The sequence below is a fragment of the Rhineura floridana genome, chromosome 19 (assembly GCF_030035675.1).
Source record: "Rhineura floridana isolate rRhiFlo1 chromosome 19, rRhiFlo1.hap2, whole genome shotgun sequence".
NCBI lineage: Eukaryota > Metazoa > Chordata > Lepidosauria > Squamata > Rhineuridae > Rhineura > Rhineura floridana.
Window position 1 is genome coordinate 9,803,350 of NC_084498.1, and position 24,314 is coordinate 9,827,663.

The 24,314-nt window shown below is 42.2% G+C and overlaps 1 protein-coding gene across 15 annotated transcripts in view; it reads right to left on the reverse strand.

Moving 5' to 3' along the window:
* Positions 1-24,314, reverse strand: part of NCOR2 (nuclear receptor corepressor 2) — a 477,973-nt gene that overhangs the window by 334,021 nt on the left and 119,638 nt on the right. For all 15 annotated transcript variants that reach the window (XM_061603067.1, XM_061603079.1, XM_061603080.1 and 12 more), the window contains one exon: positions 2,508-2,635. In XM_061603067.1, the coding sequence (XP_061459051.1) occupies positions 2,508-2,635 (128 nt within the window). The remainder of the gene's footprint in view (positions 1-2,507; positions 2,636-24,314) is intronic.

Here is a 24,314-nt window from a genome sequence, read left to right on the forward strand (position 1 = left end):
CTTTCAACGTGGGGGAGGGGCTCACAGGTGGGGCCAGAGACAAAAGTGGGCAGAACACCAAAGTAAATTTGAACTTTCCATCGTAGGTTAGTTTCTACACACACACATACATGCACACCCCTCTCTTGATCCTCTATCCCGACAAGCACGTGGCACCATCAGGGTTCTAGCCAGGCAAAAACACACAAGGAGGCTGCAAGTGTGTGGCTGGGGAGACTTCCAAGGACCAGACAGAGAAGCTGGAGGACCACCTTTGGCCTCTGGCCGTGAGGTTCCCCACCCCTCTTCTATCGAAAGTCGAGCAGTAGGGGATTGGCTGCAAACAAGTTTGGCACAGTTACCACCGGCCTGTGGCAGGGTTGGCATTCCGCTACCAAAGACAGGCCAAGCTTTTTCTCTCTCTCCTCAGAGACACAGCAGCATTTTGTGCTTGCTGTTTGTTTGCATCCTCGCCCCCGCATTCACAGGCCTTCCTTGTGCTTGCCACTTCTTTCTCTCCCCGCCCCCCTGCCAGACCACAAGAACCAGCTGCCTCTGCTGGAAGCCAAGCAATCGGAATTGGGAACGGAGCCAAAGCCCTTACAGATGCGTCGCGCTTGAAGCTGCCAAGGGGGACTCAGCTGCATGAATGCCCGCTCTTCCCTGCTCCTCTGGCAAAGGGAAGTAAGGGGGGAAATGAGGGGATTGCTTCTGGTGCCAGAGAAACCCAGAAGTATTTGTGGTGACAGGACAGGCCTGCCTCTCGCCAGCGCTGCAGCCTCTGGCTACCAAGAGATCCAAGACACACAAAGGGATGGAGGGGAGAGTGTGGGGGTGTGGGAAAGGGCCGTGAGAGGTCATCTCAGTCCACGACCGCTGCACCAAAGCAGGATTAATTAGGCTTGAGCCACCCTTGACATATGTTTATGCAGGTCTACATTTCAAAAACTTCCACTGACAGAGAAAGGAAGGAACTCCGTGGCCTCTCTTTGGCAACCACTTCCAAGAAATGTTGTGACTTTCTTCAGGGTATCATAGATCATAAAACTGGAAGAGGCCCCAATTAAATGATCTCACCAGGTATATCCCATGCATGAAAACATCCCTTGCCAATGCCCATCCCATGTTCTGGAAACCTCCAAAGGAAGCCAGTTTCTGTGCTGGTTCCCATCTCTTTTTCTGAGCACCTTTTCAGGTGTTGCCTACAGCTACAGATGAATGGATCATTTCATTTTCTGCCTTTCTCCATTTTGCATTTGTTCCTTAACAAGAACATTCCATCGCACTTCCTCACTGATCTGTGATTTTTTTAAAAAAAATCCAAATGAAAATGTATATTTAAACATATATTTTATTGCAAAATACATTTTTGAGTATGTATTTTATCTCAATATTTGTATTTCTAAGAGTATTTTATCTGAAAACGCACAATTTGTTTTGCACATTTTGGTACTTTTTTTTTAAGTTGAGAATTATATAACAAAATTGCTGAATCTGGACAACAATTATGTTCCAATCCATATATTAGTCCACGAGGTGCAAGTTAAGCCAGTTCCCTTGAAAAATATGGACTGAAGAAAATTCTCCTCCATCCCTAGGTATAGCCCAAGGGTCCAGATCACCCCCCCACTAAGCAATTTTTTTCTGGCCCCTGTGGACCTCACCAATGGTGGCAGTGGCAAAATGAAAAAAGTTGAAGCAGACCCAGTCCTGGAGGGGGACAGGGTAATTTAAAACTTTCGGAATGATCATTTGATGAGGGGAGAGGAGGAGACAATAACCCTCCTCTTCAGCTGATCTGCACAAATCATCTGAAGTAGTGAGGGCTATGTGTCACAGAGACTACTGAGGTGCAACTCCTAGACTGCACACACCTCCATCCTCTGAGACACTGCAAGGGAGCATGCAGACCATGTAACTGGGGGAGTCAGGGCAGCAAAATGCCTTGGGCCACCCAATGTCACAGGGACCTCTGCCAAAAAGATAAACTGGGACTACCTTGGGCATCTCCCCACATTTCAAGGTTTTGCAACCTTGAGACCCCTACAAACAAGGGATGTGCTCAAATTTCGCAAAATTCAAATCTGACCCCAGATTTCCAATTTATTTGCATTTTTTTGCATTCATAGATCAGGTTTTTTCCAGTGGTTTTCCATGGCTCAAGCTGATCTTTTTTTAAAAAAAAAAAAATCCCCTCAAAAATATTGATACCAATATCAATTATTTCCCCCCAGATATTAATACTGATATTTTGTGGAAAGTATCAGTATTAATATTGATATTTCCATCAAAATACTGATATCATAAAAATGATATTTTTAAAAACAGCAATAAAAATATCAATATTTTTGTGGGGGAAATAAAATCAGTAATTATACCCCTGACAAAGCGGTGCCTGAAGCAAATTCAACGGAGCGAGAATCAAACCAGCACTAAAATGTGGATTCCAACCCTACCACAGACCCACTTACAGTGATGTACAAAGCGCCTTGCATCATAACACTGGACACAAAGCCCTCCCCTCTTACCTTTCATTCCCTGGCTGGAACTCCGAAAGTAAGGATGGTCTCCTCCGCTGCGGCTGCAAGATAGACCCAGGAGGGAGGTGGGAAGGGTAGTCCCTGGAATGGTGCTGAAACTCCAAGAGCCCCACATCCTGAGACAAGAGGAAGGAAAGAAACGGCTTGAAGAGGCTTTCATGCTGGCTCCATTTCCCTATTACAGACTCTCAGTGGGCCTACAACCTTCCACATGATCTGGCTGCGTGACAGTAAACAGCGACATGGGAAGCTGCTTGATAGTGAGTCAAACCATTGGTCCATCTAGCGTAGTATTGTCTAGGGTTAGGGAAAGAAGTAACCCCTGGCACAGGGATTTGGGGACAGTTCCTCTTCTTACAAATCACACCCACATCCTCCGCACACATATAGCCAACACACTGGCACCAAGATCCTGCCCTCTGAAACGCAAGTCTGCTTATGTGTGCCCCTCTACTACATCCTTTTAGGCCCTTGCCAACCGGGTGGCCTCCATACGTTTTGGACTACAACTCCCATCAGCCCCAGTCACCACAGCAAAAGAGGGTGCCATCCAATATTAGTCCTGCCCGGACCCATTGAAATTAATGAGACATCATCAACTTACGTCCATTAAAAACATAGGAAGCTACCTTATACTGAGTTAGACCACTGGTCCATCTAACTCAGTATTGTCTACACTGACTGGCAGTAGCTCTCCAGGATTTCAGCCTGGGGTCTCTCCCAGCCCTATCTGGAGGTGCTGCGAATTGAACCTGGTACCTTCTGTATGCAAGACAGATGTACCACCACTGAGCTATGGTGCTTCCCTATTTCAATGGGTGTACTCTGCGTATAACAAGGCAAGGTCTCAGAGCAGATAACTAGGGTTAGGTTTTTCAGGTTTGGTAGTCATTAGTTTGTGGTTTTAATTTTCGTGTATATGTTTTTATATTGAATGTACCATGTATTTTATTGTACGTTGCCCAGAGTGGCAGGACAACCTGCCAGATGGGCATCTAACAAATCCAATAAATAAATAAATAAAAATAAATAAATTCCATAACGCAGTTAAGAAAAAAATAATTTTTTTCCCTTTTTTAGAAGCACCCAAAAAAAAGGTGATGTCAAGGAGGAATAAAAACAAAATATTGAGCAACAGCATTTGTACAGATGAAGCCCTCTGGGGTGTGCATTAAATGTTTCACCTTTCGTAAGAAAGTGGAAACAGAACATCTATCAAGCAGATGGAAGGAGCGGACAAAAAACAGGCGTTATTAGCCACAAACCACAACCTGAGTCTAGGTTATCATATGCATAATCTTATGCATGGCAGCAAAAGGCTTCCTTTTCTTGGCCAGGCTGAGCTCCTGCTGTGAACATGTGCTCTGGGCACTTGCACACCAAACACGCAGCACTGCTAGTGACACAGGGGCAATACCGCCCTTACAGGCACAGGAACCCCCAACCCTACCCCCAAAGGGCACTATCCTGTGGTTTTACATGTTTATATAGCATAGTAGTTTATATAGTAGTGCTCTACTGCCCTAGCGCAACAAATTCACTTTTAAAAAATTAAGGACACTGCAGTTAGAAAAGTGCCGGAGAATAATGTGGGATGAAGAGCAATTAACAGAAAGGCATATAAACACTGCACAAGCAAATCATTGTTGTATAACCTTCTAGCAAACAAATCAAAATGAATGCGCAATAAAGGCATAGGCTAACCTCCACATAAGCGTTGTGCAAGTCAATCAGGATGAGTGCTGAACAAACCTTAATATACACAAGCACGTTTTGAAATGTGAATTAAGACAGATACAAACTGAAATTGCTGCACCCTTTCCCAGCTTGGTCCCCTCTAAATGCTTTTGGAGTACAAGGGCAATCCACCGCAGCCAGCATGGCCGATGCATCTGGACTGTTGGAATCCAGCAACATCTAGAGGGCCACAAGCTCCCCCTCCCTTAGCAGAAAGGTGGTCTGAAATGGATACAGACTCCTGCTCCGCAACATGCCAAGAGATCCTGTCAGCACCTTTCAACTTGCACTCTGCTTCATTGCCACCTAAAAGCGATCAGATTGCCTGTGCAAGACCTTCAGCTTCCCCGCCATGCAGCTTCCTATGTCCCTATGCGGAGGAGTGAGGCCACTGGCCCATCTAGCTCAGTATTGTCTGCTCTAATTGGCAGCAGCTCTCCAGGGTTTCAGGCAGGGAGTTTCTCCCAGTCCTACCTGGAGATGCCAGGGACTTTCTCTATGCAAAGGAGAGGCTCTGCCACTGAGTTACGAGAAATGAGCAAGTCCCTCAAGGAGAAGCCACCATTTTCCATCCACTTTTGGCATTTGGAACAAGGAAGCGTTCCATGAATGAGAGCCCTGGGATTAAAATAACACACATTTTTCTTGGCATCCAAAGAGGGAGAAATTTTAAAAATACTTTTCTTTTGCCTCCCACCCTCACTCTCTCTCATCCCCAGTTTTTTTTTCTCCATCACATAACTGTAGAAATCTGTTATTACTTAACAGCCCAAAAATGTTGAGATTTGATATTTCCTGACGTTTCTGTCTTCCTGGGAAACATCCAGCTGGAAGTAAGGCAACAGCATGCCAGCTTTCTTTTCCTCATCCCTTCCTCATTGCTTATCCTAACAACAACACTGGGAATCATTTTTATTTTTAAAAAAGGTGGTGGCAAGAGTAAGATGCTGCAGGGGTTGTACAAACAGCTATGGGGATCGGGGCAAAAGTCCACTGAGCCTAGACAAAAGACATCATTCATCTGACAGTTAAAGATTATGTCATATTAATTGAAGGGCCACAGCTCAGTGGCAGAGTGTCTACCTGGCATGTAGAAGGTCACACAGCATACAGGGCTCACTATCAGAAGCGTAGCAATGGCCACCAACATGGATGGCTTTAAAAGAGAATTTGACAAATTCATGGAGGATAATGCTGTCAGCGGCCACTAGTCATAATGACTATGACCAGTCCAGTAACAGACTGTATTCATGCCTCTTGAGTATCAGTTGCTGGGGATCACAAATGGGAGAGTGCTTGTGCACTATACGTCCTCATTGTGGGCCAGAATGCTGGACTAGACAGGCCTTTGGTCTGATCCAGTGGCGCTCTAGTTATGTTCTTAGGGTGTGTTGTCTCTCAATAGCTGTAGCCAGTGGAGTATTGGTGGGGCTTGGTGTAAAAGAGCTGCAGGATTCAGCATCCTGAGACTCTTAGGGTAAAAACAAATGTAATATAGAAGAGAACTCACAAAGGCCCATTACAGCTGAGAAAGCAAATTAGGTGTAGTGGCTGGGACTGAGGAGACCAGGGTTCAAATCGCCACTCAGCCATGAAGCTTGCTGGGTGACCTTGGGCCAATCTCTCAGCCTAACCTACCTCACCTGGTTGTTGTGAGGATAAAATGAAGAGGGAGGAGAACTATGTACACCACCTTGAGCAGCTGGAGGAAAGGTGGAATATAATTATAATAAATAGTGGCAGCTGTAACATTGTCTGGATTCCTTCTCATATTGCTATCGTAAGGGCAGCAGTGAATTCAATGTTGGTTCACCTGTCAGTTCCGTTTTCTCAATACTTCAAGAAGACTGAGTTTTTTTAAAAAATGTTTATTTCCAGCCACGTTACCAAACAGTCCTGCAACACCCACCTTATACCAAGTCAGACCATGGTCTATCTGCCTCAACTCTGTTGTTTTACACTGACCAGCAGCTGCTCTCCAGGGTTCAGGCAGCAATCTTTCCCATCCCTACCTGGAGATGGTAGGGACTGAACGTGGGACCTCCTGCATGCAAAGCAGATGGTCTACCACTGAGCCATGACCCTTTATTTACTATGGCATAAACTTTAACGTAAAATGCATGATGCTATCCTGAACTGCGAGGGAGAGAGATACCAGTCCAAGTTCAAGGTTTTTCTATTAGTATATAAAGCCCGTAACAACCTGGGACCAGCTTACTCAAAGGATTGTCTCACCCCATATGTGCCTTCTCATCTGCTCTGGTCTGTGGGACTTACACTTTCACAAGTGCCATATAAGGTCTGCTCTGCATCTGTTGGAAGTTGACCTTTCAGTGTGGCAGCCACAGCACCTATGCGTTGGAACTCCCTGCCTATTAGGCATGCACCCTCACCAAACCCCTTTGGATTTCTGAATTTTTTTAAAATTTCAGCAAGTCTATCCAGACACACAATTTAGTTAAGTGTGCCGGCTTTTAATATTTGCTGATTTTATCTGTGTATTATTGATAATTGTTTTATATTGTTTTATGTACACCGCTTAAGAGTTTTTTTTAATTAAGTGGTTTCTAAATAAATAAAAAACACATACACTAGTGGGAGGGGAATTGTAAACAGTAAGGTTAGAAGAAAATGCAATGCAGAAAAGTACAAACAGTGTTAATAATGTAATTAACAGTGGCCATTCACAAATAAGTTGTGTTGATAACACAGACACCCTGTCACTGGTAAGCCAATTAACACATGTAACATAATAAAAATCCATTGTGTTTACTCAATCTACAAGTGATAGCAATGAACCTCTTGCTTAATAGTAATTCACCAGTTTCACACTACATTCTCCATTTGAAGCTACACTGCACCATTATGATCACCATAAGATCAGTTATTGAATATCCTGAGAAGTTGAAATGTTCCCCCACTGGTATTTCAATATTGCCATTTCCCTTATCGGATTTGTGTCCGTTTATGATTTAGCATCAAGACTGGCCTGTTTCTACGCTGTAGAATGCAGAACGGCAAATGATGCAACACATCCTATTGGAAAATGAGTAGGTAAATGAGCCTCTGATGTTGCAGATGACATTATTAGGACCTGTAACAGCATTGCTACAGCATGGGAAAAGACTTGGCATTGGATAAAGAGGTGGCGTCTGGATCTACTTATCTGCTTGTGGCTTGTTGATGCTATTTCAGAAGCTGTTTTACACTGGAAGGTGAGAGCTGTCTGTAAGCAGACACAGGCTTGCCTCCCAAGGTCTGTGAGAGGAGAGTGTCGTTGTCTAGGATGATCTGTAGATCCTGGAGGATACACTACAGGCGTTTTAAATAGGAGTAGTGTAGCACGCACTGCCAGTGTCTTTCAGTGGTTAGAGTGTGGAATTAGGACCTGGGAGATCAAGATTCAAATCTCCACTCAGCCATGATGTTCACTGGGTGACCTTAGGCCAGTCACTGCCTCTCAGCCTAACTTACTTCACAGGGCTGTTAAGGGGATTAAATGAGGAGGGGGAAGAACCATGAGCTCCTTGGAGAAAAGGTGGGATATAAATGCAAATAATCATAACCATGCCACTTTTTATTAATGTTTATTGGTTCCTCCTTCACCTTCTTAATAAACAATAAACCCGTTTTTTTAAAAAAATTAAAATGCATAACAGCTCTGCAAGCTTAGTACAGGTCTCTTAGTGATGCAGACATCAACCAACAAGTAACACACACATCCAGCCTCTCTGCAGCAAACTTGCATAACCCCGTTTTCCTGACTTTAGGGCTAAGATTAACATCTCAACTGACTCACTTCCCTGTTCCAAACCTATAAACTTACCCCCAGTCACCGCAAATTCCCCACCCCCTTCAAAGAAAAACCCGACATTCTCCAGAGAGAGGGAAATCCACAACTGAAGGAAGCCACGTGAGCTCCTGTATACATGTCATGTGCAGACAGTACAGTCAGGAGACAGCGCTGGTTGAATTGTGAAGCAAACACAATACTTTTTTTAAAAAAATTCAACAATAGTAAAAACCCCACTAAAAAGAAGAAGAAAATAAGGAACCCTCCCCCCAAACACTTTTGAGTTCTGGAAAAAAAGACCAACTTCCCAAAAAGTAACTACCATCTTTAGAATAAAACCACATCAACTGCAGCTATGTAGCCCCTCAGGTGTAAACTTGCCAGCCAGAACTTCCCTTCTCCTCTGCAGCTTTATGAATTACTATATTACCCTTGTTTCCTGCCTTCATTTCAAGGAGTTCAGGGCAATCTATGAGGCATTCCTCCAGAGACTCTCACATCCACACCCCAGGCTGGCATAGGGCCTGCTTCACTTTGGCAACATAACTAAACTATTCAGACCAGCCTTCCCCAACCAGTTGCCTTCCAGATTTTTTAGACTACAACTCCCATCGTTCCTAATCACTGGCCATGCTGGTTGAGGCTGAAGAGAGTTGTAGCTGAAATCATCTGGAAGGCAACAAGTTGGAGACGGCTGAATCACAGCATCCCTAACAGCCACAGCCAAACAGGCCACTTCGCGCAGGACATCTTGCCACTATGGGGCCTCAAGCAGCAGTCTTCTTCTATGCAACAGCATAGAACTGATCATAATCAGTTCTTCACGGTGTCCAAACTGGGTTCTTCAGTCTCACCAACCAGGACCATCACTGATGATGATCAAGTCCAAGCTTCACCTTAACATTGGTGAGCCCAGTTGTGATTACACTAACTGTAGTCATCATCATAAACCACATTTGTATCCACCCTTTCCTCCAAAGAACTCAAGAGTTGCGTGACTGCAGAATGCCCTTCTGAATGGACCTTGGTTGCTGCCTTCCAGTCTTTCAAGAAGGCCTTAAAGCAACCTTCACCAAACTTGTTGTTGTTGTTATGTGCCTTCAAGTCGGTTACGACTTATGGCAACCCTATGAATCAGTGATCTCCAAAAGCACCCGTCATGAACCACCCTGTTCAGATCTTGTAAGTTCAGGTCTGTGGCTTCATTTATGGAATCAATCCATCTCTTGTTTGGCCTTCCTCTTTTTCTACTCCCTTCTGTTTTTCCCAGCATTATTGTCTTCTCTAGTGAATCGTGTCTTCTCATGTGTCCAAACTAGTGCAAAACTAGTGTTTTGAACTTCCATCAGACCCAGCTAGTCCCAGCTAGAAGGGAACTGTAGTCCAAAACACCTGGAGGGTGCCAAGTTGGCAAAGGCTACCTCGAGGACTCATTTCTTCCGTGTTGGCTTACGTGATCAGAGCTACTTTCTCACAATAACGTATAACAATTTGCTATGTCTATGTATCTTTCTTTTATGTACACCACTTTGTGAGGATATGACCCTAAAAGACAGCCTATAAAAATACTGTTGTGGACACCCCAATCTACAAGGGGTTGCAGCACTTACCCAGGATTCTGTTTCCTTGGAATGAAGGTAACTGGAGACTGTGGGATCTATATTATGTATGGTTTTATTTACACATATATACAACCTGCACATAAAGTGAAGGACTCACAGCATTAACAGCCCAACATATCTTGCTCCCTCATTAAGTTTCTAAGGAGGCTCCCCAAAGCCCCTTGCTTTAGTTTCATCCCAGAGAAAAAGTCAAGCCTCTCTCTGTCTTCCCAGCTCCAGATAAGAGAGGAAGACAAAGAGTAGCCTCTCATCTATCATTCTCCTACCTCTAGGATGGTCTCCAGTCAGGTGAGAGGGGAGGCCTACTTCTGGAAGCATTACAAGAGAGTTGTTTCTATGGCAACACATCTGTACTTGACCAACTCTTTAGACATGTGAATGGATGCCTAACAGAATTGGCCAGGCCCATTAACTGAACAAAGAGACTGGTTTGACAGTTCAGAGGCCCCTTCTGCTAGATATTCCAATCTCATAGATGGAAAATCACAGGCTTATAGAGGACCCAAGGTATCAACCAAACCAACCCTCCAATCCTGTAACAATACTGAAGGGGCTATCATTTCAATCACATGTTAACCCCATCAGATAGAGCAAGCTGAGAAATAATGGTTTGCCCAAGATAACCCAATAATCTTTGCAGCTATGCAGGGATTTGAACCTGGATCTCCCCATCTAAGTGCAGCACTTCATGTGCTTGACAACACATGGCAAAGCCGCAGGTCAGCACAAGCTATTTAAGGGGGCCTCACATAGGGATTCAAGTACCCCCGAGGGTGTGCCATCTTGAAATTTATTAAAAGAGCACAATGGCTCCAATACTTGTGCATGGAACGTCTAAGAGAGCAGCACTGTATTTCAAAACAGCTGTCCGCATTTTGTCAAGAGCTGGCTACACAGTGGTGTTCTACAGGTTTGTGACAACTGCCACAAGATGTGATGATGCCCACTCCCTTCAATAGGGATTAGACAAATATGTGGATGATAGGTCTATCTACTCTTAGTAGACAGATTTACTAAATGGAACCTCAAAGCACAAAGGCATTAAGTCTCTCAATACCAGCGACTGGGGGGGCAACTAAAGGAGAAATCTATTTGTTTCATAGCCTGCTTGTAGGCTGAGGAAGGGCCATAGCTCAAGGGGAGAGCATCTGCCTTGCATGCAGAAGGCTCCAGGTTTAATCCCTGGCATATCCAGGTAGGGCCAGGAATATACCCTGCCTAAAATCCTGGAGAGCCGCTGCCAGTCAGTATAGACAATATGAGCTAGATGGACCAATGGCCTGCTTCAGTATAAAGCAGTCCAGTTCTGGTATCCACACTTCAAGAAGGATGCAGACAAACTAGAACAGGTTCAGAGAAGGGTAGCAAAGATGATCAGCGCATGTATAGCCTGGAGAACAGAAGACTATGGGGAGATATGATAGCACTCTTCAAGTACATGAAAGGTTGTCACATAGAGGAGGGCCAGGATCTCTTCTGAATCATCTCAAGACACAGAATAATGGGCTCAAGTTGCAGGAAGCCAATTGGACTGAACATCAGGAAAAACCTCCTAACTGTTAGAGCCATACAACAATGGAACCAATTACCTAGAGAGGTAGTGGGCTCTTCGACACTGGAGGCCTTCAAGAGGCAGCTGGACAGCCATCTGTTGGGAATACTTTGAATTGGATTCCTGCATTGAGCAGGGGGTTGGACTTGATGGCTTTATAGGCCCCTTCCAACTCTATGATTCTATGAATCAATTCATCTCTTGTTTGGTCTTCCTCTTTTTCTACTCCCTTCTGTTTTCCCCAGCATTATTGTCTTTTCTAGTGAATCATGTCTTCTCATTATGTGTCCAAAGTATGATAACCTCAGTTTAATCATTTTAGCTTCTAGTGATAGTTCTGGTTTAATTTGTTCTAACACCCAATTGTCTTTTTCGCAGTCCATGGTATGCATAAAGCTCTTCTCCAACACCACATTTCAAATGAGTTGATTTTTCTCTTATCCGCTTTTTTCACTTTCCAACTTTCACATCCATACATAGAGATACGGAAGACCATGGTCTGAATGATCCTGACTTTAGTATTCAGTGATACATCTTTGCATTTGAGGACCTTTTCTAATTCTCTCATAACTGCCCTCCCCAGTCTTAGCTTTCTTCTGATTTCTTGACTATTGTCTCCATTTTGGTTAATGACTGTGCCAAGGTATTGATAATCCTTGACAAGTTCAATGTCCTCATTGTCAACTTTAAAGTTACATAAATCTTCTGTTGTTATTACTTTAATCTTCTTGACGTTCAGCAGTAGTCCTGCTTTTGTGCTTTCCTCTTTAACTTTCATCAGCTCTTTTTTCAAATCATGACCGGTTTCTGCTAGTAGTATGGTATTGTCTGCATATCTTAAATTATTGATATTTCTCCCTCCAATTTTCACACCTCCTTCATCTTGGTCCAATCCTGCTTTCTGTATGATATGTTCTGCGTATAGATTAAAGAAATAGGGTGATAAAATACACCCCTCTCTCACACCCTTTCCTATTGGGAACCAATCGGTTTTTCCATATTCTGTCCTTACAGTAGCCTCTTGTCCAGAATATAGGTTGCGCATCAGGACAATCAGATGCTGTGGCACCCCATTTCTTTTAAAGCATTCCATAGTATTTTTGCTGTAATCTATAAAGCACAAGGTGATTCCTTCTGAAATTCCTTGGTCTGTTCCATTATCCAACGTATGTTTGAGATATGATCTCTGGTGCCTCATCCCTTTCTAAATCCAGCTTGGACATCTGGCACTTCTCACTCCATATATGGTAAGAGCCTTTGTTGTAGAATCTTGAACATTACTTTGCTTGCATGAGAAATTAATTCAATTCAATAATTCAATAATTACTGCATTCCCTGGGATCCCTTTCCTTTGGAATTGGGATGTATACTGAATGCTTCCAGTCTGTGGGCCGTTGTTTTCTTTTCCATATTTGTTGACAAATTTTTGTCAAAAGAATGGTCTGATTCAGTATAAGACACCTTCCAGAAGCACCTCCCAGCATGGATGGACTTCAGGCTCTCCTTACATTCCCCCAAAATTGTGTATGTATAGTTCACAAAATGTGATTGACTGTGGAATGAGCAGTATAAGAGGGTGGAGAGGAGAAATTACCAGTGAGTGATATTTGAATTTTTATGTGCAGGTCAAGGATGGTCAACAGACTCTCCACATCATCTGGAGTCCCACATGAACAAAACAAGCATAGTATGCTGTCACAACTCTTTGCCCTAAGCTGTCTTTTGCTCCCCTCCTCCTCCTCCTCAAATATCCTGTTTGACCGTGACAATAACATATTTGATACATCCACAGTAATTCCAATGTGTACATCACAATTAGATGGATTAGCACTTGGAAGCCAGCAGTAATAACCTACAGGTGATCAACACATAAGCACAATCAGCAGAAACAGGGCTGTAAAATACATGTCGAGATCTAAAGAAGACTCACTAAGCTAGCCTCCACTAATCCAGTGCCCTCCAGTTTCCATTCCAAAACATCCAGACGGCATTAGGTTGGTGAAGGCAGCAGTAAATAATTAAAGACACAGAATTTTAAAAGAAAGTCCACATAGCAACACTGAAAAGGTGCAACATCTGGAATCTTTCTAAAGCAAACCTTATATCCATTGCCAATGAGGTCAGGACTAGTTCTATTTTCCCAGAGTGGAAGACATGGCTGGAAGCGACCCAGAGACAGCAGCTACATCACATCATCAAGCCAGTTGTGTCTGTGTTGGAATTGCTTTTTAATATGTTTTTAAACCTTTTTTTAAAAAAATATGTTTTTAAAGCTTTTTTAAAAAATGTTTTTAAAGATTTTTTGTTTTGATATGTTTTTAATGGTTGTTTTGTTTTAATATATTTTAAAGTCTGTTTTTATGATGTTTTAAAGTGTTTTTAGTGCTTTTGTTTGCCGCCCTGGGCTCCTACTTGGAGGAAGGGCAGGATATAAATCTAATAGCGACAGATTCCAAGGGAATACTTGTTTTAATCTGTTGCAGGAAACACATACACTTTCATCTAATAAATTGGGTTCTAGTCAGTAATTTCCACAATAAATCTGAAAGTCTTCAAGGTGCCACAAGACACCTTCTGTAGTATATTTATTTGTTAATAATTTGTATTACGTATGAGTTTATTTGTATTATGGCTTCATCCGAATTATGGAACAGCTTACCGGAGGAAATACGCCTGGCGCCTATGGTTCTTTCTTTTAGGCGCCAGGTTAAGACCTGGCTATACTCCCAGGCATTTTAATGTTTAATGCTTTATGTTTAATGTTTTTAGTTTAATGTGTTCCTTTGTTACTGATTTTATTCTATATCGTATTTTAATCTCGTTTTGTACACCGCCCAGAGAGCTATGAGCTATGGGCGGTCTAGAAATGAAAATAAATAAATAAATAATAAATAAATAAATAATAAGCCTGTCTCAGTTTTTCATTTTTGAATCCATTGTTATCCAGCCTTTAAAATTGATTTTGCTACACTGAAAAAAAAGAAATACTTTCTATTCTTCTCTTTGCCATGGAGAGAGGGAGAGAGAGGAAGGGAGAGAGAGAGATTCCTGGAAAACCCTTTGGCCCTCAGGTGTGCTGGGCTCATTTGGACACAATAATTACATTTCCTTTTCTTGCAAAACACAGAGACCGAGAGAAGCACAACAGGGGAGAAAAGTGGGGTTGTCACCAATCACACATTTTTGCTAGCTCTAAGTCCTGTTGTTGTGCTTAACATATTGTCGAGAATAAAAGCCTGGGTCAACCTAGAGATAATTTGTGTGTTAATAAGTGGCCTCAATGGTAAAGCACATGCTTTGCACACAAAAAGTCCCTGGTTCAATCCCAGGCATCTCTAGTTCAAAAATAATTAGGAAAGATCTTTCTGCAGACACGATGCCAGTCAAAACAGACAATGCTGGGCTGAATAGGCAAATCGTCTGACCTAGGAACATAGGAAGCTGCCTCATACTAAGTTTAGGGGACGGACCATTCTTTGCTGCTCAGGGCCTGCCTGGGCTGTTTGCTCATTTTCCACAACAGTGGGCTTGCATGTTTTTCCTCTCCCCCGCCCCCGCTCACACTTGGCAGGTTGTCTACCTAACTTTGCATCCAGACCCAAGTACTGAAGACATTAAAAAAAATCTGAGCTCAGGAACTTGTTTGTGTGGCAGAACTGAACTGAGTTCACAATCCTTCAACACAAAAATCCACTCTTGGTTATAACCCTTCAACTCCAGCTTTCTTCATTTTAGCAGCATTTTTTTGTGCGTGGGAGGGAGTCATTCTGTTGTTGCCACAAATGGGAATCAGAAAACTTTGCCGGTATCCTGCAAGTCTACCAGAGATTTCCCAGTAGATCCCAATCTACCTTCAGCACCATCCCTGTATTGTACTCTGAGTGAGAGCAGTTCTCCAGAGTCACAAGCAGAGAGAGGTATTTCCTCATCACCTACTACCTCATTCATTAAAAAAAAACCTGGGGAGGCCAGAGATTGACCCTAGGACCTTCTGCATGCAAAAGCATGTCCCTGACCACTAAGCTCTAGTCCCTCCCCTGAGATAAGCACCAAAAGCGTAGTAATAAATGTGTTTCCAAACTGAGACCATATTTTGCTGCAGCTGTTCACTCTCCCTGCATCTTTCTAATCAGCAAGTAAACCATTTGCAATGGAAAAGTTCCTCATGTAGCACCCAAGCAATAGGATCTGTGACAAATTAATACGTAGAAAGCCAACATTGCTCTGTGTGAATCGTTTATGGCAGCTCTACGTAAATGGAGACGCAGTGCATCAGGGAGTGTACCTGCATGCTACAAAGAGCCAAAGGCCATAGTATCTTCACCAAGGAAACACACATTAAAATAATGAAGACATATTTCACTTATAAGAAATCCACAGCCTCTGGCAGACAGATGTTCCCAGGTCCAGCCTATTAAGGGAGCAGGGGGAAGGACAGTAGCTCATGGGCAGGGCCCCTGCTTTGCATGCAGAAGGTCCCGGGTTCTAACCTCAGCATCTCCGAGTAGGATTGGGAGAGACCCCATCTGAAATCCTAGAGAGCAGCTGCCAGTCAGTGTAGACAATGCTGAGTGAGATGGACCAATGGTCTGCATAAGGCAGCTTCTTACGTTCCAAAGTCTTTCAGACTGGGAAATCTAGCAGAGGGAACCGGACACCTCTAGTCTGCGCACCACCATGGAGGCTTGCTGGAAAGGGGAGCAGCTGGCCTACTTTTCAGGCCTAGCATTGCAGATGGCTGGAGGGCGGTACTGCAGCTACCATTTTCAGTGGGGATCAGGTGATCCAAAAGAGCCAACAGAGTCGCACATGAATCTATAAATCTTCTGATTCTGGCCCAGCTCTTCACTCAGCACAACACACAACTCTAGCCCAGGTTGAGCTTTCCGAATCTTTACCCCTGCTTAAGAGCTTGGCTGGCTGGCTCCTTCCTGGCTGTCCTCCAGACCACCAAACCAGACAGCCCAAAACTAAGGTCACCACACACTAGTCGTTTGAATTCTAGTCCAAATAAAAGCTCCCATATTACTTCTGAAAGCATTTGAGGATTTTGTTGGGCCTTTGGGGAAAATGAGTTCCAAGAAAGAGCCACAACCTGCAAGGATAATTGCACGCCTTTACTGGTCTTGTTTTTCGCACAGCGGCTGTTATCAAGAGGCTATTATGGGTTCCATCTCATCAACATCCTGCAAAGGATTTCTTAAGTCTACTGCACATTCCCCAACCCTCCAGGTTGCAGTGATGTCACTTCTAAGTGCCAAAACCAACATTCTAGCCCTGTAAATGTGCAGGCTTGAGGCAAGCTTCAACAAAGAAAAATATCCAGCCCTAGGCTGTTGAAGTCAGACTCAGATGTGAAGAGGTGCTTTCCTTTAATCGTTTTAATAGGAAATTTCACTTCAGAATGCTTCACAGAACACTACAACTCTACTCAGCATAACTAGGCATGGCTACACAGCACTAAGACATTGTGCAGCAACTGAGCATGCCCCCTTACAACCCTCAAGTAAGTGTGGGCGGGTTCAACTACCTGCGTGAAGAAGGTGTCACTGGAGCAAGCACACACCTGTGTGCTCCTTCTTAGAGGAACTGGGGGAACCCTTTGAGCCCACCAGCACAATTGCCTGTGTCCAGGGGAGGGAGGCAGAGACACATCTACGAGGTCCTCCTCAGGAGTGTGTGGCGGCGGCGTGGACAGGGAAGGGGGGTACAAGGGAGGTGAAATGGCAGCCTTTTGATTGGGCAACGTCTCGTCAGTTGTAGCTGGAGCTTTAGGGGCAGATCTGCTCGTGTCAACGGAGCTGGAGCCTTCGGCTTCAATGCCCTCTGACTAGGGCCTCCCCCAAATCCCAGTCCATCTACTCCTCTTCTTCATGATTGCTCCACAGACATTCCACGGGGCTCATGACAGAACACATCAATTCACAGCTACCTTTATTTCATTAGAATTCTACCCCGAACTTTCAATCCAAGAGTACAAATTACATCTACCCAAACAGAATTGCCAGGCCTAGCTTAAAAAAAACCCAAAGCACAGGGAAGGGGAACCTGTAGCCCTCCAGATGCTGCTGAACTACAAATCTAGACAGCTTGAGACCAGGGTATCTGAGGGACTGTCTTCTCCCATACACATCACCCAGGACACTACTGTCTGCAGACAGATCTATAGAGCTCCACCTGGCGGGGTGCAAAGGAGAGCGTTCTCCAATATGGTGCCCACATGTAGAATATTCCCCCCTTCGAGTTCAGGCAGGCACCCAATGTGAGGTGTTTTCACCACCAACTGAAGACATACCTGTTCATCCAGGCTTTCTCTAACCCTCAGTATTATTCACAGGGGTGGGGAGCCTGTGGCCTTCCACGTGTTGCTGGACTCCAACTCCCATCAGCCCCTGCCAGAATGCCCAACAGTCAGAGATGATGGGAGTTGTATTCCAAGCACATCTGGAAGGCCACAGGTTCCCCATCCTTGATTATGAATACTTGCTTTTGCTGTTCTTGATCATGGTGGTGATTTTACTCATGCTATCATTCTTATTGGATGCTGTTGTGTTTAATTACTGGGAGGATCATTTTGGATTTTTTTTAAAATTTAAAGCAGTATAGAAATATTTTAATAAATCAAATAAAAGAAACAGAACTTCCATCATCCCTGGCAATTGGCCAGGAGGGCTGGAGTCAGGAGGGTCACAGGTACCCCATCTCTGTTTTAAACAAGGCAAACAGTCAATCCTAGCTTGAGGGACCCAACCCAGTTAGGAAGAAAGTGAGAGGTGGGGGTGCACCTCAAACAGTAGGCGCCAAAGCTCAAAGAAGTCTGGAATTTGCTCTGGGCAAAAGTTTCAATCCCAGATTGGGGTGGGGGGGTGGGATCCCACTCATTATTCTAATTGTGGCAATTCTAAGTGGGGTCATCCTTACTTGTCTCATGCACTGGGGTAGAGGACCTCAGGCCCAGGGCCCAAACGTGGGCCTCCAGGCCCCTCTCTCTCTCTCTGGCCCTTGGTACTCTCCTCAGCCACGTCTGTCACTGGCTCTGCTTGAGCATTTTTGCCTGGCTCAAATGTGCCCTTGAACATATCCTCGTGGATGGAGGACAGAGAGGGACGAGAGTGCGTGCAGAGGAACTAGTCTGCTGCAAAAGGCAAAATACAGATCTGTTGCTCCACCCGTTTTTCTTCCAGCCCTACCCACCGCTGGCATGTGGCCCCTGGAAGGTTGCCCAGAAATGAATACAGCTCTGTCTGAAAAAGATTCCTCACCCACATCTTATGTAGTTCACAGCTACAAGAACTATAGGGAAAACAGAAAATTAAATTGGGGGGGGGGGTATTGTTCAAGCAGGTCACCCGGATCCACAGCAGCCTGCTTCAGTTCCTTTCAAACAAGGATTGCCAATTCAAGACAAAATAAGGGGCCTGGAGCACCTTTGTAATCAAACCTGTTGTTTCAGATAAGGATTGGCAGCGTAAACCAGGTTAAATGACTCATTTGGCTCTTATCTGTAGGGATGCAACAACAGGCTTGAGGGACAGCAGCATCCGCATTGTTACCATGACCTTGTCCTTCCATCAGTCTCCAACGTGGATGAGTTGGGCTTCGGGTTTTTTATTTTTTGTCTCTTTCAGGTAGTGGCTAAATCAAACATGGTCCCTGCTTAGGAACAGCGGAATCTGCCTCATACAGAGTCAGACAATTGCTCTATGTAGCTCAATATTGTTTACAGTGCCTGGCAGCAGCACTCCAGGATTTCAGGCAGGAGTCTCTCTCAGCCCCACCTGAAGGCGCTGGAGATTTAACCTGCATCTGAGCTATGGCTCTTCCCAAAGGAAGTGATGGTTTATGGGACATGCAGATTCCTAAGGCTACTTCCATTCCAAAGAGTAGGGCGCTTGGAGTGGTGGTGGCAGCAAGGGGTCCTTTAAGGAAAGCCACAAATGCCACACCTTTAAGGAAAGCCACAAAGGGGTCCTTTAAGGAAAGCCACAAATGCCACAGGTTGTAGCCAAGGAACCAGGAATGAACTTATGTGTGAAAGAATGATGAGGTCAGTTCAGTTCTGGTACTGAAAACAAATTCTATGGGTCAGAAATATGCTCAAAAGTTCCCCTGTTCTTGAGACACAAGGTAAATTACCGAAGATTTGTTTTGAACTCATGGAACATTTAGAATTGGTGGATACCTGGAGATATATAAATGATAATGCAAAGGAATTTACTTATTTTTCAGAAAGACATAAAACATTTTCGAGGATTGATATGATTTGGATGTCAAAAATTTTAGCGAAGGATATTTTTAAAATGGATATATTACCAAAAACTTTTTCGGACCACAATCCTGTGATATTAACTTTAAAAAAAAAAAATCTTGGATTTAGATGGAGACTAAATGAATCTTTATTACAGAATGATAAAGTAGTACAAGAGTGTAAGAAGAAATTAAAGGAGTTCTTTGAATATAATTTATATAAAGGAACAAGTGAAAATATTGTTTGGGATACTAGTAAGGCATTTATGAGGGGATACTTTATTAAATGTAATTCTGAATTAAAAAAAAAGAAACAACAGAAAATGCAATTAATTTTGGAAGAAATAAAACAAAAAGAGGAAGAATTGAAAAAGAATCCAGCTAAAGTTTCTATTGTAAATCAAATTAAAATGTTACAGAAGCAAGTATCAATGTTGACAGTTAGAGAAATTGAAAGGAAATTAAATTTTGCTAAACAAAGGACTTTTGAATTTGCAAATAAACCTGGGAAATGGTTAGCATATAAATTAAGAAAAGAACGTCAAAAAAATATTATTTTAAAGATTCAAGAAGGAGATGAGACGCTGACAGATAATGTAAAAATCAAAAAGATTTTTCATCAATATTACTCAACATTGTATAAGTGTCAAGAAATTCCATCTGAAAAAATAGAAGAGTATTTATCTAAACAGAATTTGCCGAAAATTACAGATTTTCAGAGACAAGTTATTAATGGCCCTATTACGTCAAGAGAGATATCTGAAGCTATAAATAAAATTAAATTAGGAAAGGCGCCAGGACCAGATGGGCTATCTGCAATGTATTATAAATGTTTGGAGGAAGAACTCTTGCTACCCTTACAGTCTACAATGAATTCTATTTTGCAAGAGGGAAAGATACCGGATAGTTGGAAAAATGCTAATATAACATTAATACCTAAAGAGGACCAAGATTTAACTAAAACAAAAAATTATCGGCCAATATCTCTACTGAATAATGACTATAAAATTTTTACAATGATTTTGGCTGAAAGATTGAAAATAATATTGCAACAATTTATTCAGGAAGATCAATCAGGGTTTTTACCTAAAAGACAATTACGTGACAACGTCAGGAATGTTTTGAATGTGTTGGAATATTTAGAACAACGAAATGATAAACAAGCAGCTTTGATTTTTTTAGATGCTGAAAAAGCATTTGATAATTTGAATTGGAAATTTATGTTCCAGGTTTTGGAGCAAATGGATTTTGGAGACAACTTTATAAAATGGATCAGATCGATTTATACATCACAGAAGGCCCAGATAATTGTTAATGGAGACTTAACGGATTCATGTGAAATACAAAAGGGTACAAGACAGGGATGTCCATTATCTCCCCTTTTATTTATTCTGGTTTTAGAAGTGCTGCTTAGAGATATAAGGCAAGATAAAAGGATTTCGGGATTAAAAATAAAAAAAGAAGAATATAAATTGAGAGCATTTGCTGATGATTTGATAATTGTACTAGAAAACCCTTTGGAAGGAATTCATATATTGATGGACAAATTAAAAGAATTTGGACCGTTAGCAGGATTTAAGATCAACAATCAAAAAACAAAGATGTTGGTGAAAAATTTAACTTTAAGGGAACAGAAAGAGTTAATGGACAAGACAGATTTTACAATAGAAAAAAAGTTGAAATATCTAGGCATCATCATGACAAATAAAAACTCAAAGCTGTTTCATAATAATTACGAAAAATTATGGACAGAGATTAAGAAAGACTTGCTAAGATGGGATAAACTACAACTGTCATTAATGGGTAGAATATCTGTGATAAAAATGAATGTATTACCGAGAATGATGTTTTTGTTTCAAACAATACCTGTAATATCCTCTGATTTACCTTTTAAACAATGGCAAAAAGATATTTCTAAATTTGTATGGCAAGGAAAAAAACCAAGAGTTAAATTTAAATTACTTCAAGACGCTAAAGAAAGAGGAGGACTGGGATTACCAAATTTGAGACTTTATTTTGCTGCCTGCTGTTTAGTCTGGATAAAGGAATGGATCTTATTGAGGAATAAAAGACTATTGGATTTGGAGGGCCACAATCTGAAGTGGGGATGGCATGGATATCTATGGTATGACAAAGTAAAAGTAAACGTAGACTTTAACAATCATTTTATAAGACGTTCTCTGTTGAAAATATGGAATAGATACAAACCAAGGTTTTATTCGAAAATACCATTATGTGTCTCAAGTCAAGAAGCGTTTTATAGAAGAGAAATGTCTGGAAAAGAGAAATGGTTAACTTATCAAGAACTATTAGAAAATGTACATGGAGAATACACAATGAAAGAGAGAGAACAATTGATAAAGGAAGGATATAGTCTTCATTGGTTTGCCTATTTACAATTGTTAGAAAGATATAAAATGGACAAGAAAATGTATGGGTTTGAAATAAGTAAATCTGATTTTGAAATAGGTTTGTATACAAATGATGAAAACATAATTGCAAAAATGTATAAACTTTTATTGAAAATGGATATGGAGGAAGAACAAGTAAAAGAGTGCATGGTAAAGTGGGCAAAAAATTTTGGTCATAACATACAAATGGATCAATGGGAAAATATGTGGAAAAAAGGCTTGAAATTTACATTATGTTATAATCTTAAAGAAAATTTTTATAAAATGATGTACCGTTGGTACATGACTTCAGAAAAGCTGTCAAAAATGTATAGTAATGTCTCTAATGTTTGTTGGAAATGTAAACAACAAGAAGGATCTTTTTATCATATGTGGTGGTCATGTAAAAAGGCGAAATTATTCTGGGCACAGATAGGTAGGAAGATGCAAAAAATTTTAAAGATAAATATTCAGTCAAAACCAGAATTTTTTTTACTGGGTTTTATGGATAAACAAATAGAAAAGAAATATGGAAGAATATTATTATATATGATTACGGCAGCAAGATTATTATATGCACAAAAGTGGAAAATGGAATCAATACCAACAATGGAAGAATGGCTACTGAAATTAATGGACTTAGTAGAAATGGATAAATTGACGTGTTTACTTAGAGAAAAATCGACAGATACATTCCTTAAGGATTGGAAGCCTCTCTTAGACTTTTTGTCGAAAGATCAAAATAAAATGATGATACTGGGATTTGATGATTAATTAAGACAGCTTATGGAGAAAAGGGATTCTGTATGTACATATTAAGGGACAGGTTTGATGTATATTATATACTTATAGCTGATCTGTGACAAATCGGAAGTCAACCATTTTATTTTTATTTTTTGTTGTAGTATTGTTATGTTTTTTCTTACTTTGTTTTGTTTGTTTTTTGGAAAAATTTGAATAAAAACTATATAAAAAAAAAAAAAAAAAAAGTTCCCCTGTTCTTTATCAGAAGTTCAAAAGTTCTCTATGTCTTTTGCATCTAGCTCTGGTTAGTAAATCAATTTGACAAACCTACAAGTCTGAAGCCTGCTCACCCTTGCAGGGGTGGTGAACCTACGGCCCCTCCACATGTTGCCAGACTCCAAGTCCCATCAGTCCCAGCCAACATGGCCAATGGTAAAGGAAGATGGGAGCTGTAGTCCAGGAATATCTGGAGGGCCACAGTTTCCCAACCCTGCCAAAACCAGGAAGCAAGATGCTTGTATGGACTTGGACGGAGGGGAAACAATTCCTCAGACAGGCTTAGGATTCATCATTTGACACCATATTTGGCATTACATCATGTCATGCTGAGATATGCCAATCATATCTTACCAGTGGCTTTTCCTACTGGCTGCTATCAAAGGGGGAGCAAGAGGCTATTAGCAATGAGCTCATGGCAGAGCATCTACACACGAGGGGCAGCAGGCACAGCATCCTGGAAGCGCCACAGTTCAGTGCCCAGTGGCAGAGCATCTGCTTTGCATGCAGAAGGTCCCAGGTTCAATCCTCAGCATCTCCAGGTAGGGCTGGGAGAGGCTCCTGCCTGAAAACCTGGCAAGCTGCTGCCAGTCAGTGTAAACAATACTGAGCTGAATGGACTAATGGTCTGAACCAATGTTAAAAAATGTAAAATCTAACAAAAAAAAGGTAAAGTAGAGATCACCATATGGCTCGCTGCCCCCACCTAAAGAGCAGCTTTTTAAAAAATTATACCAACTCAGGAATTATATATATTTAAACATTATGAGGACAGGATCTAAGTCCCAAAGTATGCTAATGGCTTAATTTGCATCTGTGAAATCAAGGCAGATGGTGATTTCTTGATCTCGCATCTTGGGCACTGGCATCTCTTTTTCCAGAGGGTGGGGGAGAAACATTGAAAGGGAGAAGCAAGCCGGGAATCTGGGGATTATGCCCCCCATGGACACCCATGTCCAGTGTAGACTACGCACAGGCATACACATAAAGATATGGAAGATGCTCTCTTCCAGACTTGACCAAAAGCCTCTCTCACCTGATATTGTCCACTCTATCTGAGGCAGGGATGGAGAGCCTGTGGCCCTCCAGTTGTTGCTGGACTCCAACTCCCACCATCCCTGACCACTAGCCCGGCTAGCTAGGTCTAGTGAGAACTGCAATGCAACAACATCCAGAGGGCCACAGGGGCCCCCACCCCTGCTCTAAGGCGGTGCATGGCACATGGAAGATAATAGGAACCTTTGCCAACCTCAGGGAGAGCATGCTGGTGGTAGAATGTATAGCAGGAAAAGAAATGTGAAGGCCCTGAAAAAAATCCAGAACAATTAGGAAAAAGTCAAAGGGTTTTTTTGTTTTTTACGCTGAAAAATTGGGGGGAAACTCCAGGAAAAAACCAATCCCCCAACACATTTTTCCAGGCCTCCACATCTCTAT